The sequence below is a fragment of the Cuculus canorus genome, chromosome 4 (assembly GCF_017976375.1).
Source record: "Cuculus canorus isolate bCucCan1 chromosome 4, bCucCan1.pri, whole genome shotgun sequence".
NCBI classification, from domain to species: Eukaryota; Metazoa; Chordata; class Aves; order Cuculiformes; family Cuculidae; genus Cuculus; species Cuculus canorus.
The window spans coordinates 56441600-56461333 of NC_071404.1; the positions used below are offsets into that span (position 1 = coordinate 56441600).

The following is a 19734-nucleotide window of genomic DNA, read 5'->3' on the forward strand; positions in this document are numbered from 1 at the left end:
TGGTCAACGAATTGGTAAAATTACACTTCACCATTCATTTTCCACTTAAATAAAGCAAGTCTTCATAGTTTAAATATTCTCCAATGGGGTTGCTCAGTGCAAATAGCAGCAGAAAAAGGGAGTTACTAAGATTCCAGAAGAAGCAGTTATAACAGTGTGATAGCTTGAAAATTTGACATACAGAACAGTCCGTTAGCATAGAAACAGTGCTGATCATCTTCCTTGTGAGCAGAATAATGCTACATTCTGGGTCAGAACTTTCTGCCTGACTTGCTCTTCACTTGGAGCAATCAAAGGTGGTCTCATTGCTCTGCTGTGAAAGGGGTTGAACCAAACAAGCTTGCAACCATGATGAAAGTGGAGCATCTGCCTAAAATTTGTAGAAATGACAGCTGTTGAATTTAAGGCCTCAAGTTTCATGCTAATAGTAAATATATTTAGTTAAAAGGCTGCAAACGTGGTCAATAAAACCAGTTTAATTTTCAAAAGTATATGTGGAAGAAAACTGATTATATTGTATCTTTGATGATCTATATCCCAGATGAATGGAGAGTTGCTTCTTCATTACTGGCAGATCAATTCAATAAGTGATTGAACAGGCTTGGAAACTGTCATTCTGTTGGAGCTATATCAATAATTGCATTTCAAAGAAATTTGGTTAGACCATTACTTGTTTGCCATGATATGTTTCTTCAGGCAACCATGTTATAAGTCCCCACCATTACCACTACAATGGGATTTCTTCTTCAAATGTTCTTTTAGTGGTAAACTAAAACTCAAGGTGTATGCCCCAAAATTTTTATTTTAATTGATTTTGAATTAGGGAAAAAAAAAACATTTCTTTTTAAAATGAAGGATAAATATTACTGGTTACATAAAACTCCTTTCCTCTGCTGCAGACTTAATAGACATCCATGGTATTCAAATTGTCTCAATGAAAACCATTGTGGTTTGGAAATGCAGTTAAAGGTTCCTTTGGGCAGTCTTAACCCTGCTCTATGGTGATACCCTAAAGATTACAAAAAGAATTTGGTAAAAGTGGGTTAGAATAATCTGCAGCCCCAACTACTATGTCCTACTAATTGTACTTCCATATTCATCACATGGTTTTAGACATGCATTAAGGCTATTTGGACCATCCTAGTGGCTCATCAAGTTCCACCCTAATTGGAGCTCTAGAGCTTGATACATAATTTTAGCCTGGAGAAGAGGAGGCTGAGGGGAGACCTTATTACTCTCTACAACTACCTAAAAGGAGGCTGTGGAGAGGAGGGAGCTGGCCTCTTCTCCCAAGTGACAGGGGACAGGACAAGGGGGAATGGCCTGAAGCTCTGTCAGGGGAGGTTCAGGTTGGATATCAGAAAAAAATTCTTCACAGAGAGTCATCGGGCACTGGAACAGGCTGCCCAGGGAGGTGGTCGAGTCGCCTTCCCTGGAGGTGTTTAAGGAACGGGTTGATGAAGTGCTTAGGGACATGGTTTAGGGAGTGTTAGGAATGGTTGGACTCGATGAAGTGGGTCCTTTCCAACCTGGTGATTCTGTGATTCTGTGATTCTGTGATAATTGGAAAGCCTTTCATTTTAACGTAGTTTATGTGAGATTACTGATACGCTCTTACCCTTCCTGCAGTATGATTACAGATTTTGTATTGCATACAGTGGTTCTGAATTCTGACTGGGCTGTAGGGTTTGGGATTAGTGGTAACTGCCACTGCAATCTCAGTTTCATGACTCAGATTTTTTCAGCCTTAAATGTGAAGGGATCATTACATTAATATCTTATTGGTTTTCCATGATATGCCTAGAAAGATGTCTTTAATATATGAAAGAGATGTTTGGATCCTGAACTTGCTTTTTGGCTAGTATTATATTGATGAGATTGCAGTAAAAGTGCAATGCTTTATCTTTTAATTGGTCTCTTTTTGTTTGCTCCACACCAGATCCTGCACCATTCCTACTTTTTGGCCATGGAAATGCTATCTTTAGAATTGACACTGGAGGGACTAATCATGAAAGATTGGTGGCTGATACTGGTCAGTCAACGCTTATGGATTTTCATTATGCAGAAGAGAAAGTGTATTGGGTAGACTCTGAAAGGCGACTACTTCAAAGAATTCACCTGAATGGCACAAATCGAGAGGTAAGTAATCAGTTCTCTGGAATTCTCCAAGTTAATAAGCATAAAACCCTGCATGGAAACCACCTGTTCTTTAGGTACAATTCTGCCATTTCTGTTCATTGATTAGCACTTCAGACTTATTCAATAGTTTTTGCTGTCATAATAGTCATAGTCTCGAGTCTATTTTACTGACAGTATATTTAGTATTTTCTGTGGATCTGAAGGGAAGTTAAAAATGAAAGAGAGGAAAATCAGGCAAACTAAAGCTTTGAGGACAAAAATGTCTCCTCTATCAGTTTAGAATTAATTCCTAGCATTGTGGAAGATTATATTCCAGATTACTGTAGCTCAAGATGGCACAAATAGTATGAGAAGAATGTGCTTGAATTCCTACTCATTTTTTTTAAGAGCTTTTATTGGTTTCTATGGTTGCATAAATGCTTCTTTTAGCACTTCATCCTTTTTTTTTCAGAAAAAGCTGTGCCATTCATTGCATCTGGCTAATTAAGGAGAGCAGACAGGCTGTTGTGACTTAAATTAAACACTGTGAGAGCCTTCTTTTGTTAGGGAGAGATTGCCAGTGTTCCTGTACTCATGTGGAGTCTTCACTTATGTATTTTATGCTGATTTTTAAAGATCAAGATCCAACAACAATGTGCTAGGAAGAATTCCATCTGTAAAAGTACGGGTCTGGGCGCTTCATAGTGTGTCAAGTGCAAGAAATTGCAGCTAAAAGGTTAGTCCAGTGTATTTCTTGTGGAGAACATTTTCCCCTTTCACAGCAGTCACTCAGTTCAGAAGAGATGTGTAAGTACAAAGATCAAATGAAAGTGATTAAGGAACACAGCATATCTATTGATCTGAGAGAAAATGAAGCAGGCAAAGGAATGAAATAGGAAGCTTCAGTCTGCCACTCTATTCCCTGTATTGAAGGTCAAATTTAGGATAATCATTGGGATGCTTTTTTTTGTTTGTTTACAGAGACTATGTTACATAGACAAAGGTATTTCAGGATTTGCTATTGACTGGATAAATCAAAACATTCTTTGGGCAAATAGGCAGAAAGCAACCATAGAAATGACAGACATGAATGGGAAAAAACGCCGAGTTCTTCTGAGAGATATTGGTCGTCCCACAAGGATTATCATTGATGCTGAGCAAAGGTAATTTTAACTAGGTTAGTAATTTCATTGAAATGGACTCAAAACATGCAAAGTACTGTGGTAATGGTTTATAGGCTGCTGGGCCAGTCTGTGCACGGTGTATTATCTGTAGTCCATCCGATAACTCCTTGAACTTTGACAGAAGAAGATAAAAGATCAATAGGCATGCAAGAAAAACAGAGAAGTGTAAGAGAAAAGACCACTGAAGTCTAATGCAGAATCTATGCTTGTTGGTCACCAGGGAAAATTTTGTTATTGAGGAGTGCTGAGGGAAAAGTAGCTTTGCTGGTCCTTTCTTAAAGACAGAAGGGTTTCAGGGCGGAAGAAAGCAGGTTTGGAGCAGCAAAGGGAATGATGTCTGCAAATGCTGGGAATCCCTTGTGCTCCAGACCTGGGAGACTTAGAGTATAACTTGGTATGTTTTCTGAAAAAAAGACTCTATGCTTTCCACTTTCCCTTTTGTCTTTGTCAGTTGTTCTGAACATTGGTTCTGAATCTACTGTTGCTACTGTGTGTCGCTAGTAACTTGGCCTTCATAAAGATGCTGCTTTCAGCTTCAGGCCATTTACAGTGAGAACCATGCTAACACAAGAGATTTGGCCTCCTCAGGAGTTATCAATATGAATTGTCACAGTGGTCTCTCCATGCTAATTTCTCTTTACACATAAACCTCTTCCACTGAAGCCATAAAAGCAAAAATAGACTTTGCGATGGTTCTGTTTTGTCTAGCAAAACCATGTTTTTGTTGCACCTTTTGATGTGCATTAAATTTGCTCAGAAGTGTGTGAAGCTATTTAAATATTAAGGCTTATGTGTCCTTTCGCAGTATATTTATACATAAACCAGGTTTATGACGCTGGTAACATTACCAGTATTCTTTGGAGTCTTGCCATTTGGGTAGGATTTAAAGGTCTGAATATCAACCTATGTATTTTTTCCTATTTACCAATTTCGAAAATATTCAAAAGTCCTGAAATCCATTCTCAAATGCCTTTGAAAGACATGTTATGAATGGCATTATATGGAAATATTTACTGAAGTTACCCAAAAGCTAGAAAGACTCAAGTGCGTATGGTCACCTAGGTATGATTCATCATGTCTAAGAGCTGTACTTATGAGCTTACAGGGAAGCCAGTAGCCAGTAATAAACTGCAAAGAAAGTAGGCTTCAAGAAGTCTAAAATGATTTTTATGCCCTATGGGAATTTGCTTGTATGAAAACTCCAAGTGCTTAATTTTTAATGTGAACTAAAACTCTCAATATGCTTATGCACACAACATAAACATGAACTGACACTAATGATATCCTCCTTCAAACGCATGCATCCTTAAGTAATGAAGGTCAATGTGATGCACTAATAATAAAGGTTTTCTCAAAAGACTTGTCTGGATATTAGCAGTGATAGGGTTATCTTAGTAGCAATAATAAAAATATTGCTGTAAAATTGATGTAACACTTTAAATGGTGTTTAGAAATGCCAAAAAAATAAGGATTAAGACTCGAGAAAAATCGGGGACAAATAGAGTAAAGGCCGGCAATTGCTCAATCCAGTTTCCAATCTTCATTCTTCTTCTATCTTCCGACTTATGCATATCATATCTTGTCCCCACACTTGCAAAAGTTGTTCATAGGGACTATAATCATCTCTAAAAAGTCAATCCTCACGTTTGTCCATTTCATAAATAAAAGATACTATAGAAATGCAAGAAGATACTAATAAAATGTTTAAAAATGGCAGTATAAAATCAGGCTGTCCTGGAGACAAGTTTTCACCTATATATTAATAACCTATGATAGCTGCAGACTATATAACAGTAAGGAAAATCTGTGAGACAGAGGGCAATTCTTCCTGCTGATTTAGTATAGTCCCTTGCCCATGATATCTAATCCATTTGGGGGCTTTTAACAAATGATTAGTATAAACATATTAAATCTAGCTTTATGCTACATTGTTTTGTACATAGAAATTCTGCAGTATTGTGAAGACAAGGTAAAATGATGGTGCTTCTTGGGATTTTTGTGCATAAGAAACTCAAGCAAAGGATATAAACACAAACATTAAAAAAGAAATTATACATGAGTAAGACATAAGTTGCTGTTTTGGAAGAACGGTTGTTAACCTTAGTCACATCAGTAAATCTGTGTTCTGATCCATGAATGACTTGACATCTAAGTAGCTTCAGCGCATAACTGTTTCTAGCATTGAAGCTGTATTTTAACTGTGCCTTAATTCAATAACAGCAGAGTCTGGCTGCTGTACTGACAAGAAGGTGGAAAGAAATGAGAATAATAATTGAAATGTTTCTTTTAAGTTAAACATTTCAGTGATGTGTTCAGCCACAGTATCTGGGGGTATATTCCTCCCCAGAGGCAGAGAGCAATGCGTATCTCCTCAAAGCCGTGCCTTTCCCCAAGTCTGTGGAAGTTCCCCATAGATTTGAGAGATTATTCCAGTGTCCTTCTCTGACTGCATGGCTGGACAAAGCAGAGAGACAGACAATAGTGCTTTGTGGTTAAGCTGGGCTGATTCCTGCTTGACCTACATGAAAGAACTTTCTAGTATGTCATTGCTTCCTGAACAGAGTCACAGAAACTCTAATAGAAACATATTTATTAAAATAAGAAAAAAACTGTAACAAAACATTAGTGATAACATTGCTTTGGTTAAGCAGACAATGCTTCGTTGTCAAACTTTTTTTCCATTCTTAACAGAGCTATGTTAGGGGGAGAAGTACACGGGAGTTTCCTGAAACAGATGGGTACCTATTGAGCATGTCCCTTGCTTTAGTATTAGTTTTGGTTCTGAAACCACCGTGGTAAGACTGAAAAATTCTGTATACAGGCACAACGAAAAAAAATGATTGTGTAGCAGTGATGTGATCTTGCAAATGTGAGGTTTGTTTGTTTTTTTTTCCCCCAAAACATGCCTCTCTTGCCTGCAGGCTATTATTTTGGTCTTCAGATGGCACAGTTTCCAGCGTAAACAGAGTGTCCCTCAGTGGAAGTGACATGAGAAACATTTTAAGAACCACAGAAAAAATAAAGGCCATCTCACTAGATCTGGTTGACGCAAGGCTCTACTGGATCCAACATGACCACGGGAAAGAGATTTCCCATATTGGATCATGCAACTATGATGGCGGAGCTGTCCGTTTACTCAAAAATTCTGTCCGGTGAGTTTTCCTGAGCTTGTCAGAAATAAAACACTCATTTCTCTGGGATGCCAATAATCTCTGTTCATCATTCTCCCTTCTATTTATTTTGTCAGTTTCTAACACAATAAGGAGTATACAGTGTAGTGTAAATGGCCGGTACCTGTAAATCTAAAATTATTGATAAGAAAATGGAAAAAAATCACTATTGTAAGAATAATACTGCCACTCGGTACTCTCCATCTTCCAAGATATTAGCAAATGATAACTACTTAATCCCTAGAAATCCTCTATTAATGTTTATTTGTGGCCTTTTTTCTGCAGACAGAGAAACCAAAAGCAAACAGATTAAATGATTTGGCCAAGGTCACAGTGGGTGAGCTCAGGTGTCTGAGCTGTGCTTGTGAGACTGAGCTAGATCAGGTCTTTCCTATCCTCCTCTAAGCCTGCTGTCTTCCATAGCTGCCGAGCAGAGAGGCTCAGATGGCCCCCTATGCTCAGGCTCTGCAGCAAGCATCAGCAGATGTGGTGGGAACTGTCCTGGGCGACAGGCTTGTTCCCGTCTGCTTCTTGGTGCAGTGTCTAAGCAGAGTTGAGGGGGCTGTTAGACCCATGAGCTTTTGGGTGCCTTTAATATCTGGCTGTCATGTTTTGCACTGGTGCAGCTGCTCCACGCTGGGCATGTTTTTGGTGAGGTATTCAGGAAAAGGTTGCCCTATATCACTGCAGTTTCTGTCAGTAAGGCTCAATCAGCATACGTGTAATATGAGCTGCCATCTGTAAAATGAGGAAAATACATGATTTCGCTGACCTGTTGATTTAAATATACGGCATAGCATTTGCATATCACAAACATAAAGCTGGTTTCTCCACACATTGCCAGCTGTCACATTTGATTTTTCCTTGTGCCTTTTCCCATTGTCTCTCAAGTTGGCTGGTGTTCAGTGGCACATCAGCACGTTTCCTTTGAGCATGGATGACGGGGATTCTCCTTTTTTCATCTGGAATATGTACTGGAAAATGGAGGCAAAAAAAAATAAATCTCTCTTTCAGTGCTTTTTGTGCTTTCCCTGAAATGTAAAACTGGGCTCTTTTGTGATTCCTGCTGGCTGCCATAACTGGCTAATGATGGAAAATAAATTCCTGCAGTAGTAGAAGCAGCAAGATGGATTTTAGGAATGCCACACTCCTACCCCTTCATCTCCACTCTGATTTCCTGGGACAGTCAGAAGTGTCAGAGCAGGCACCGGAAATTGGGAAATGGGAGGACTTACCAGGCATACATCCTTCAACAAAGCAAATGTCCATTTTAGTTGCAGGGATCACCAGAAGCAGGGTGATACTCAGGCTTCTTCTGTCCATTAAGTCAGTCCTGAACAACAGCTCTATAAACTATAAAAAATGTGGTTTGTCCATTTTGCATCTATTTCTTGCTAACCTCCAGGATTCTGGGTGCTGGACTGTTTTGGAATGCCTCTGGTACCTCAGCTGATTCTCGTATGTATATGAATACAGGGAAAGGTTATTTACAGTGAGCTTGACTGAACTAGATGCTCAGAAAATGTACAAGTGAGTAAATGTGTAGGAATCAGCTAACGTGCCAATTTATCTTCTCTTTGCTCTAGACATCAATTGCTTGGTATGTCTCTCTTTGCTGAGCATCTGTACTATTCAGAGTTGAAATCTGGTATGATATGGAGAGCCAACAAATATACTGGAAAAGTTGTAGTCACAATTAGCCTGAAGCCATCATTTTTTCCACCAGTGGAGATAAAAGTGGTGCATCCATTTAAGCAGCCAGGTGCAAAAACAGTTTCTCAGGATTTTGGTAAGTAAATTTTAATAATACTATTGCATGTGTTGAGAATACATGTCATACATTCTGGTTTTTTTACAGTAATAATTTTCTTCAGCAAAACTCCAGGCCTCAATGAAGACAAGGAGGAAGTTTCCTTTAAGTTCTACTGGGTGTGTATAACTCCAGCTGGAGTATCAGGCTGAAATTGTGCTGTGCATGAACTGCTCATTTCATTAATCTGAATACACATGCAGATAAATGTGATTTTCTCCTATTCCCTTTGTTTACACAAAGATTTTTTTCCATGTTCCAGCTAAATGCAGAAAGCATACACCTTTTTAATCCTCCACACAGATTATCTTCATCAAATGCCTGTTCCTTTGTGGAAGTTTTATTCTAATCTACATCAAAACACCTCTGATTATTATGGCACTGAAGGATTTTAAGTGTGTACTATGTCCTACAAGTGATGCTGTGGCTGTCTTGGCTTCACTATGAAAGAGCTGGATTAAGAGTCAGCCTGTTTTAGATGGATCCGAAGCCACAATAATTATGAAATAATTGGTCTTGGGTCTTTTTACTTGATATCAGTTGCACCCTACAGTATGAGATGGTCACATCACTGCCTTTCACTTTGGATTAGAAAATGAAGACAGTTGGCTATTGATAGCTCACCCTCTCTGGGGATTCCTGTTGAGGCAGTAGGAAGCTGGGAGGATGCCCAGAGGAAATAGTATCTTGTTCTATCATCTCTGGAAAGCATACTTAGAGTATTCTTGCTTTAATGGAATAGCTTTTGTCACCAGTTTTCCTTGGATATAAACAACTGAGTAAACAGCATAAAGGTATTTGTGTGTTGAGCAATGCTTGCGTAAGGGAAACTCCAAAAGGAAGGTGGCCATGAGTTTCCAGAGGTATAGGTGGTATAAAGACATGAGGAGAAGGTAGTGTTTGTTTGTATGAGCAAATACTGAACTGTAAATATCTCTCTTGAAACATTTCTAAATAACTGCTCTATAATACCCTTCATCTTTCTTCATGCCAACCAATGGTTGTGTACAGTACCATGCTGTATCTCCTTCCTGAAGCCTGGTCTGAGTGGGAACATAAAAATCTTCAAGGGAACTTTCCCCTTCAAATTCCTTTATGGCAGCTCAAAGAGCTGTTGAGATGCAGAAGAGAACCTGTTGCTAGAAATCAAGCTTATACTTGTAAACACGGAGCCTTGTTTCAGAGAAAATACCTGTTCTGTGCTTCCTTCAAGGAAAACAATCATGCTAGCAAATGGTACTTCATGATAGTAGTCTCCTGAAACTATCAGTGCTATTGGTTGTGTTACATACGTCCTTTCCTGAAGATTGTGTAGCATAATTTCATTGACTATGGACACTTAGCCTATATAGTTCTCTCAGAAAATTAACTCCACTTCTTCCTTCAGAATGTGCTGCTTTCTAGTGTTTCTGCTGAAAGAAGGTTTTCCCACCTTTACTGATAGGTAAACTAGCAGTGTTTTTAAATGTCTTGCAGTACATACCCCTGTATTTCCAACAAGTTTAGTAAAATTTTGTACTATGGTAAATTGCCTTTTCCAAATTCTAAATAACTTTTTCTAAAAATATTTAGGAAGTGATGGAGTAGAAAGAAGCTTAACAGGCTGAATCCAGATGGACCTTTAGGACTTTGAATGTACATTGCTTGGCTTATCCAGAGCAAGCAATGGGATGAAAGGAGGACTAATAAGGCTGGAATACAAATAAGATTTATAGCTGATCTTGCAACAGAGAAAACTGAAGATAAGAGCATGCCTAGACTAACTGGATGCTCTGTACAAGTTAAGAAAATGTGTGGCACAATGTAGTGTCAGCTGTGAATTATCAAACCTTCCTTAAAGCAGATAGCAAGTGAGTTCCTTCACCTGAAAAGGGAACTGACAAGTACAGCTCAACTAACATGATTTAGGTTTTTTAATGGGATTTGGTTTATTTACTTTAGTACTAAAATTCCTTATATTCCTTCTTCCTTTTCTTTTTCAAAAGAAAAAGCAGTATCTGCAAGATGGTCTCTTAATTTACCTCATTTTTTTCTGACAGCTATCCCTAGGTTTGATGACAGTATATGTATTTATTAATGCCTAGTAGAATGTTCTTCACACTTCTATTAATGGCTCATAAAATATCTTAATTACCTTAAAATATCTTAAAATCTCAAAAAAAACTGCCTCTGGAATCTTTAGAAGTGTCTTCTCTGACAGATTTATGATATTCATTACACTCAGGATATTTTTTTTAGGAATTATTAATATGTTGTGTTTATTTCCAGTGTAAGATACCAGCAACAGGCTATTATCAGAGAACATTCATTTCCCGATAAGAGAGGTGATGGAAGCAGGAAATCCTTCCCCCAGTAACTAGAAATTACAGTTCATGGTGACTGCCTTCTGGAGAAGATTACCTTAAAAACTTTGTGATTCCTAGTTTAGTCACCATTCACTTGAAGTTTTGAAATGTGATGATTTTTTTACATATTGATTTGGCAATATTGAATTCTAGTAATTATTCAGTTAAAAAAAATATCTTCTTGAGATTGCCCAGAGGGTAAAATTATTGCTTCTGTTATTTCTCCTGTAGTTTCCAAGTGTCTCAGGTTTTATTAGACCAATAATCGTACAAGAAAGGACAAAAAACCTGCACTAGTGATAAGCATAAGATGCAGCCTTGAATGTGGTCTTCTTTCTGTTTTGTATTGGTTTGAGATGGCATGCACTTCCACTTTCGTCATTCCAATGAGTTCTGTATTTGAAGATTAAACACTCCACTGTTGTATGGTCCTGATTCAGCGGGGACAAAAATTAAAGCTCCAGTTCAAAACTATTCCTACAAAAAGAGATGCTCAGCTAAAACTATGCAAAACTCGAGTCTCTCAAAAGCTAATATGCTTAATAACATAGATAGCATCCATTTACTCATCCATTCAGATTTTTTCATTTAGTGACATAGCATTTGTTAGAAGAGAATTAATCAGTTTGATGCAAATAAGTGCAATATTGATGTTATGAACCAAGCTAAAGTGTCTGAGAAATTATTTCAGTCTTTTATAGGTGTGATCTGTCATTCCACCAGATGGCCAGCATTTTCTTTGTTGTGACTAGCAGAAGACTAAATTTCAAACTCAAATGTTATGTCACTTTCCATTTTTTGAATTTAAAGGATTGATTGGAAATAGCACAATGACATTATTCACATACAGAGTTCTTCTCTCCCTGTATGAGCCAATGATTTCTTTAATGTTACACGGACAGCACAGGTCGAAGACAGTGTTGTGTGTGGGTGGCTGCATACCCACACTCAGTAGCAACAGTTCAGCTATTCTTAGCTTGGAAAAGGGACAAACAACCCCAGAAGAAGATTAGGAAGATTAAAGCAAAAATAATAGTTTGGGAGACAAAAATAAGACCATGAGTATTGCGTATCTGTGAAAGCACCATCTCTAAAAGACATCTGAGCACAAATACCAGGCTCTGCAAATCATTCTCATAAAAAAGATACTTGAATATCTGTTTGCATAGTGGGAGAAATAGGAAAGTTTCTTGGGATCTGTAGGGTACTCTTTTCTGCTTCCTTTGAAGAAACTTTGAACATATTTTGTGGGGTACCAGAAGCATTCGGAGTTCTAAATCTGAGTTCCAGATTTATAATGCTTATGTTTCTCATAGTCAGAAACCAAGATCTACTCCAGCATACAAAGATTCTCCAACCTGAGCTGATCTTTTCTGTCCAAATGAAATGCATGATCATTGTGATCTGTGCAGGTGTATTTTTTTGTTAAGCAATGTGAGACCTGAGCACTGCTTTGTGCTGGTCGTTTCCAATCTTCATATGTGCTCTCCATCTTTTCTCTCTCTTTTCGTATATGTCCTCTCTTTTTTTCTCTTTTTTTCTACTTCAGTCTCTCTCTAGACCTGCTTGTGCTGACATGGACATAGAAATGATCATTCACACAGATGTACTCTTACTCCTCCAAGTAACTTCATTTTTTAAGCGACTTTGTGGCCTGATTACACCAATGGAAAATCAAAGAAATTATTTTCTGTTCATAAGAAGTTCCTTGGGCTGAGCAAGTAGCTGTTGAGAAGATGACACATCACTGAGCATCTTTGCTGAAATTAGTTCCTCCTTGAAGGCTGGTATGATAAAAACTCCATTGCATTTATACTGTATTTGTTTTTCCAGAAACAGGAACTTGTGATTTGAACAAAGAAAAGTGCAGAAGAAGAATCTGCAGGCCAGACTCAAGGACTCATCACTGTAAATGTTCTAGTGGCTTTATTTTAAGTCGAAATAAACAGTTTTGTGAAGGTAATATGTGAATCTCCCATCAGCTTTATTCCATCAGATGAAAAAATTCTGTTCTTTTTCTTTAGTTATATCTTGAGTATGAAAAACCACTCCAAGATCTTAAAAATTCCAGATGTGCCAGCTCAGTTTTGTGTCCTTCCGGGTTCTGAAATAGTCTAAAGGGAGATATAAAAATGCCATAAATGTTACTCTTGTGAGAATATTTTGGTTTTAGCCTGACTAGTTAAAGAATATTCAGGTAAGTAGGCATAGATGCTTATTTGCTTTTTAAACAAAAATTAAGAGAGATAGATCACAGAAGGTGAAAAATCCTACGAGAGGACCATCATAAGTCATGCTTATGACACAAATTCTTAACATGCATTTAAATGTTTTCATATTAATTGTTTTAATAAAAGTCTATTATTATTATTATTATTATTATTATTATTATTATCAAACACTTCTAGAAGCATATTTTTCACTACAAGATCAGATCTGAAAAGAAATAAAGGCATAAAAATTACTAACTTGTAGGATTTACAGACCCACCTGAGTAGCAGCCATCAAATCTCAGGAAAGTCACCAGCATTGCTTGCTGAATTTGAACTTCTAAACTTCTTACGTGTTTTGAGAATTTTACTTAAGTCATATTGGAGCCAAATTTTTTAGATGAACTTTTGTCTAAAGAATGTCTATAATCTAAATTTTTTGAGTGTCCGTGGGAGTTAACTGGCTCTGGAATGTGTAGGTGAAGGCATACTTTTGGAAGCCCTCTGGGCACTTACGTTGAACGCATGCAGTCTGTGTAGGATTTGCTAGAAGGTTTTGAAAGCTTATTTGGTTAAGTACTGCAAACTTGCTTTTATAGAGTCCCAGTCTGGATGACTGTCTTGAACAATTTCTTAGGACTAACGTATTCTTGTAAAATCAATGAGAATGTTAGTTTCTTTCTTTAATGTAATTACCGCACACTGGCTGGTGATGTTATACTGACAGAGCAAGTGCTTCTTTTGGCAGATATCAATGAATGCGGCTTCTGGAATCATGGCTGTACTTTGGGCTGTGTGAATATCCCCGGATCCTACTACTGCACCTGCCCGAGAGGTTTTGTTCTGCTACCTGATAGGAAAACATGTCACGGTAAGTATGAGACATACATGAACGCCCCACTGTGATGTTGCAGAGAGCCCTCATTTAACACTGGAACCACTGAAAGTTTTGTGTGTTGCATTGCTTCCAATCCGTTTTTATAAGTAGGATCAGCATTAAACCGAATTCAGCTGTCATCTTTAAGGAAGTGTAAGTTACACATGGGAAATCAAACGTAAGCCTCTTCAGTGGCAAAAAAAAAAATAGATAGAGTCAAGTCTCGAGAGATGTCTTTGTTCAGATTAGGCTCTGTGGCACATTCCAGGTGGATAAGCAGTTATACGTTTTAAATGTGGTCTCTGAATTTGGCTGGCACTGTCTAGTCTGTGTAATGATTTGCACAGTCTCTAAATGAACACCTTACAGCACCATCTTTTTCCTCTTCGGATCAAGATTGATAGCATTGCTAATGTGCATGAAATTAATGAAGTTAAATGCATGCACATCTGTTTTGCAATGGATAAGATAAACAGAAGTACTCATAAAGTTTTTTATTCTGGGAGACTGCTGCACTCATGTGCAGCATTTTGTCATTTAAATTGTGTATAAGAATTTACACAGAGAGAACTTACCCACACAACATAAGTACATAAACCAGGAAGCTACCTTAAGGTGGATAAACCTGCATAAACTAAATGCAGAGAATGCAGAGAAGTGGAGGGGAAAAAAACAAAGATCTGTCTGTCAATAGTTTTCAAGGATCATATTTTAGTCATAGTAGGAGTCGGATGTGTAGGGTTTTGTTCTTCCTCTGTGTAGCGTTGTGTATATTCAGCCTACAACTGTATTAAGCTTTTCTAAATTTAAGTCTAAAACATTAAAGTGAAATGCATCCATATTTTGAGGCCTTGGGATATTTCCAGTAGCTTTTCTATTTCATAATTAGATGAAACTTAGGAATAAGCAAAGGGTCCTTTTACCTCACTTCCATGGAAATAAAACATTGGTTCAAGTAGAAGTGCCAGTGCACATCAATGAGTCCAGACTGGGTCATGGCAGGATCAGGACCCAGGGTATACTAAATATTGCTGCTTGAGGGTAACAAAGTCTAACAGACTCTAGCAGTCAGTCTATCTATTTTAGACCTCCCAGAGTCACTTTTCCCTCTCTGTTAAGAGGGAGCTGGGAGCAGGATTCAGTGAGCCAAACCTGGGGGTCCAGGTGTGAGAGCTGCACAAGGCAGCCAGATGTAACAGAAGACATATGGGAGTCCTGCTATTAGGAGGTGGGGTATCCTTTTGTGCACAGAAAAACACTCAGACACTGTGCAACTGAGTCCCAGTCTGGATGACTGTCTTGAACAATGTACCTATCATTTGAGTGGCTCAAATTAGTTAGAAAATAATGTTTTTCTAACACAGGCTAGAGATGTATGATGGACAGTTTAACTCCTTAACTACTGCAACACAAGGCAGATATGTCACCATCTACGCAACTTGAGAGAGAGAGAGGTACAAGGTGAGAAGTCCACATGCTGAGAAGACATTTTGGTGCTTTGTCCTCTGAGCTCTATACAAAGCTCTTTATCTGAAGCCATAAGCTCTAGTCATAAAGAAACAATACCTATTTCTTCACCCTTCTTACTGTGCTTAAGGGGTTAGAACAATCTACCCCAGAAGGCGGTTGCCCTGAAGGAACAATATTTGCAGCAGCTATGTACCGTTGAATCCAGTGTATGCAGCCAATTCAAAGAGGTAGCTGTAGGAAACCTGCATTAGTTCCAGTCTCCCAGTGTGTGTTGGCATGTGGCACTAGAATTGACATAAAGAGATGCAACATAGCAATATATAGGGCTGAAGGATGATATCCTGTGAAACTGCATTAAAGAAATACTCAAAAAATTGTTGGTACTCCAACAATTATAATGGAAAGTGAAGGAAAGCTACTGCTAATTCCTCAGATAGTTTTGTCCATACAGTTTTAAAAATTACCACTGAGGAATATAACTGTTTTTCTGGAAGACTGATCTCCTGTTTTCATTGATTATATCTCTATTACCCTTGTAGTAGTAGGAAAATAGGTTTTCCCCATTCTTTTTGTGTTTTAAACTTATTTTTTCAGTATAACTTCTTTGTAGTTTTCAAAACCTGACATATTTTTCATGAAATGTAAAAAAAAAAGCTTTAAAAAATTATGTCTATTTTGATAGAACTTCTTCATACAATTTTGGAAAATTTAAATCTGATCAATATAATGACTACAGGACCCAGCAATTTTGGCTTTCTCCTTTGGTATAAGGAGAAGGTGAGGAAAAAAAAAAACTTTGGAAAAAAACCAAACCAAAGCGCAGACCCTAGAAACACCACAGTCATGGTGCACACGCAGCATCCCACTTTTCCTTCCTTCCTTCCTTCCTTCCTTCCTTCCTTCCTTCCTTCCTTCCTTCCTTCCTTCCTTCCTTTGCTCCTTCCTTCTCTCCTTCCCTCCCTCTTTCCTTTCTTCGCTCCTTCCCTTTCCAAGAAAGCATTAACATCTCTTTTGGGTGGATTAGTAAATGTTTTTATCATAATTTAAATTTTATTTCCTCTTTGAATTACCGTAGAGCTGATTTCCTGTACGAGTAATGATACTGACTGCAGCCATGGTTGCCTTCAAACATCTAAAGGGCCTGTTTGCTTTTGTCCTGAAGGATCTATACTCAAAACAGACAGCAAAACATGCACGGGTAAGTAATACTTTTCCAGCTGCAGTGACTGCCAGACTCTGTCTGTTCCTGGCACTGAGAGCCAGAAGTGAATGATGGCATTTTACACTCCTTCTGCACAGCTGTAAATGATTGTGAAAGATAGGAGGCAATGGAATGTCAAGCTCTTTGAGCACTGAAATGAGCAACATTCATCTTCATTTTTTAACAGATGTTTCTTAGCAGCAAGGTCCAATGTTTGCAGGTGAAATTTTTTTGTTGTCAGCACAGGTCAAGACACCTCCTGGATGTTTGTTGCAGGAGACATCTAAAGTTTACATTTTAGGAGAAACCTGGAGACGACCTTATTGACATCATGAAGCCCAGGTTCAGAGTAACTCTTATTTATAGAGACTTAATCTAATACCCACGGATGGATTTTTTTGCTGTCAGAATATTTGAAGCTGTTACTCCCACTAATCTGTCGTTCCCCATTCCACCAAGCTCTCTCAGTTCAGGGAATCATAGCTTTTGAACTATATCTTTTTAGTCTTAGGGGTCAAGATAGTTCCATTAATGCCAGGCTTACACCTTGGAAAATCGCCTTCCACTTTAACATTCCTTACGTACTGTGGACTGTACTGTATACACAGATTCTGTCAGTGTTGCTGGTTTGCTAGGGACACTCCACAGAGTAAGTTCAGGTTGACACTGTGGATATAACCATTGTACAGTTCACAAAAGAAAGTATGTTTCCTTTTTGTATGAAATCCTGGTTTGTCGTATTAGAAAGGTATGTATTTTGTCAATTCACTGTCCTAGCCTAATTAACTTCTGGGGAATGAACGGCATTAATTTGCTGTTTCTTTGCATGGAGTGCAAAGTCTGACATAATTTTCTACTCCGTTGCAGATAGAATGAGATTTGCATCAGAGAAAGAGTTCTCTGAAATTATGAAAACATGGCAAACCACTTCATATATCCCACTCCCCATCCCCCTATCTTTTCTTGTGAATCTTCAGGAAAAACTTTCAAAGGAGTTACTAATAATTTGCTTTCACTTCACTATGCTTCTTTCAGCAGAAGGACTTTCAATAAATCTATTGGTCACCAAGATGCTTCGAACTATAGAAATCCTAAGCAGCATGAATTGTTCTCTTGCTTACATTTCTGATTTTGTTGGGGCGTTTTTGTTAGAATGGCAAATTTAAATTTTTCAAATGCTCTGTTTAAGGTTGTACATCTCCGGATAATGGTGGCTGTAGTCAGATATGTTCTTCTTTAAGCCCATCCTCTTGGGAGTGTGCTTGTTTCCCTGGATATAAGCTTCAGCGAGATGGAAAGCGCTGCACTGCTCTAGGTTGGTAACTTGGTATGCCTCCATATTTCTGCCAATAAAAGCGAATATACCTTGGAGTCTTTAAAAATGGATCACATAACTGGAATCTATTTTCACACTGGTTTTAGGCTATTTTGTGAAACTTGGGAATTATTAGTTGTTTGGAAAAAAAAAAATAACTTATTTTGAAATATACCAGAAAAAGCACCAGTAAATGGTTCAGTCTCCCTCATGGAAAATTCAATATATACCCAACTTCTGCATTTCACTCTGGGCACCTATACTGCAAAGATCTGTCTGCAGTATTCAGACTTTTGTGTGTTCATATAAACATGGGTGTAATTTCTGCCCAGTGTTCCAGAACTGGGATTGAGATGTGCACATTTGGAGAACAGGGCTGGGAACAGTCTGTTGAAGGACATTCCCTACAAGGATGTTTCTTCCCTTCTTGCTCCAGGAAGCCCAGGTATTTGATGGGATTTTTGGATTCTAGACCCTTCTGTTTCTTCTGAGAAAAAGGCAGAACTTGATGATCAGCAAAGTATAAGCAATTGCATGAGAGACAGGAGGAAAGAAAAGTCTGTGATTTGTTTCAGAAATAAGGGAAAAACTTTATTTTTCGGAGGACAGTATTTTTCTTGCTTTTACTGTGAAAGGCTTCTGATGTCCAACAGTCAAATGTTCTGTAATTAATGGTGATGCTGTGAAAGGCAGAGGGAAGATTGTCTCGAGGCTAAGTCATTCAATGTGTAATGCAGCGGGGCTAGTGGCTGCCTTTATCACAAATTTTGAGGCGGATCTTGGGCAAACCCAGATGCTGAAAAGCTGTATTCACCTTTATCTTTGATTTCTGAGGCAAGTGGAATGTAGGGCAAGGACCTTAATGTCTTTGTTTCTTCTGTTCCTCATTCGGTCTTCTGCTACTACTTACAATGTTGGGGAGGCAGTGATGCAGGCTAAAGATAACTTTGAACTTAGTGGAATTATCTAGTGTGAACTTTCATCAACAGGTCCTAAGCCATTTTTGTTGTTTGCAAATGGCCAAGATATCCGCCAGATCAGTTTTGATGGAACAGATTATGCAAGTTTACTTGACTGGCAGATGGGAATAGTCTTAGCGTTGGACTCTGACCCGGTGGAAAATAAGGTAAGGCATTAAAAATGAGAGGATTTTGAAGTGTTGCAAGGACAAATGGATTGGGCTTTCATGTGCTTTAACCTTTCTGCTGTCGGTGATCCAGATTACACCTTATGCTGCTTGTTGTTCTGTTGCCCATCTAGAAGCACAACTGATACAAGATGGCACACACAAGTTGAAGAATTTCATCCCTTATTTCCTGATAAAATGTGCTTTGTACATTGATGTGGCTAATTCACACAGAATTCAGATTTCTAAATTCACTTCAGGCGTGATTTCAGTCTCAAGGATCTTCTGTATGATTGACAGTTTTCTCCCTTTAGATTTCAGTACCGTCTTGTGGAAATACACAGTGTTTTTTTCTTTTATTGGGTAGCTGCAAAGGACAGTATGCTTATCTCTGTACAGCTGCATGCCACAATCCCTACTAAATGTAGGAATAATCTTAACAATAATTTCCCATGTTGTGACATGTACTGAACAAAATTGCTGAATCCTCACCGGGTTCATTGCTTTTATGAAAGGTATTCCTTATGTCACGAGATATTGCTGTTGGAAACAGGATTTTTCTCTACATAAAGAGCTGTTTGTCCATGTAGTCACATCCCAGAGCCCTACTCCTTACTTGCAGAGTTGGGAAGAATAGGAGTTCACCTGTGATTTGCTAAAACTTCTGCGGCAGATACTTATTTTCTCCCTTGGTAAGATTTATTTACACCGTAAAAGTGTTACAAAAAGATAGTGGATAGTACAGCAAAAGCTGATGAGGAGCTCAGTTAAGTTGCTGGAAACATCTCAAGGCCTGGATGGACACAGATAAACAAATGCCAGTGTTACCAGATCTGAGTTACAGAAGGATCATTTCAGGCTCTGCTGGAGCATTGCCACTTGCTCCTGAAACTGGGCCCTGCTGGGGA

The 19734-nt window shown here is 38.3% G+C and overlaps 1 protein-coding gene across 3 annotated transcripts in view; it reads left to right on the top strand.

The window, feature by feature from the left end:
• The window catches only part of EGF (epidermal growth factor), a 59844-nt gene that overhangs the window by 11182 nt on the left and 28928 nt on the right, over positions 1–19734 (top strand). For 2 of the 3 annotated variants that reach the window (XM_054066309.1, XM_054066311.1), the window contains exons 3-11: positions 1940–2139; positions 3100–3281; positions 6224–6454; positions 8059–8261; positions 12461–12586; positions 13586–13708; positions 16260–16382; positions 17575–17700; positions 18690–18826. In XM_054066309.1, the coding sequence (XP_053922284.1) occupies positions 1940–2139; positions 3100–3281; positions 6224–6454; positions 8059–8261; positions 12461–12586; positions 13586–13708; positions 16260–16382; positions 17575–17700; positions 18690–18826 (1451 nt within the window). The remainder of the gene's footprint in view (positions 1–1939; positions 2140–3099; positions 3282–6223; positions 6455–8058; positions 8262–12460; positions 12587–13585; positions 13709–16259; positions 16383–17574; positions 17701–18689; positions 18827–19734) is intronic. The other variant, XM_054066310.1, reaches the window with a different exon arrangement.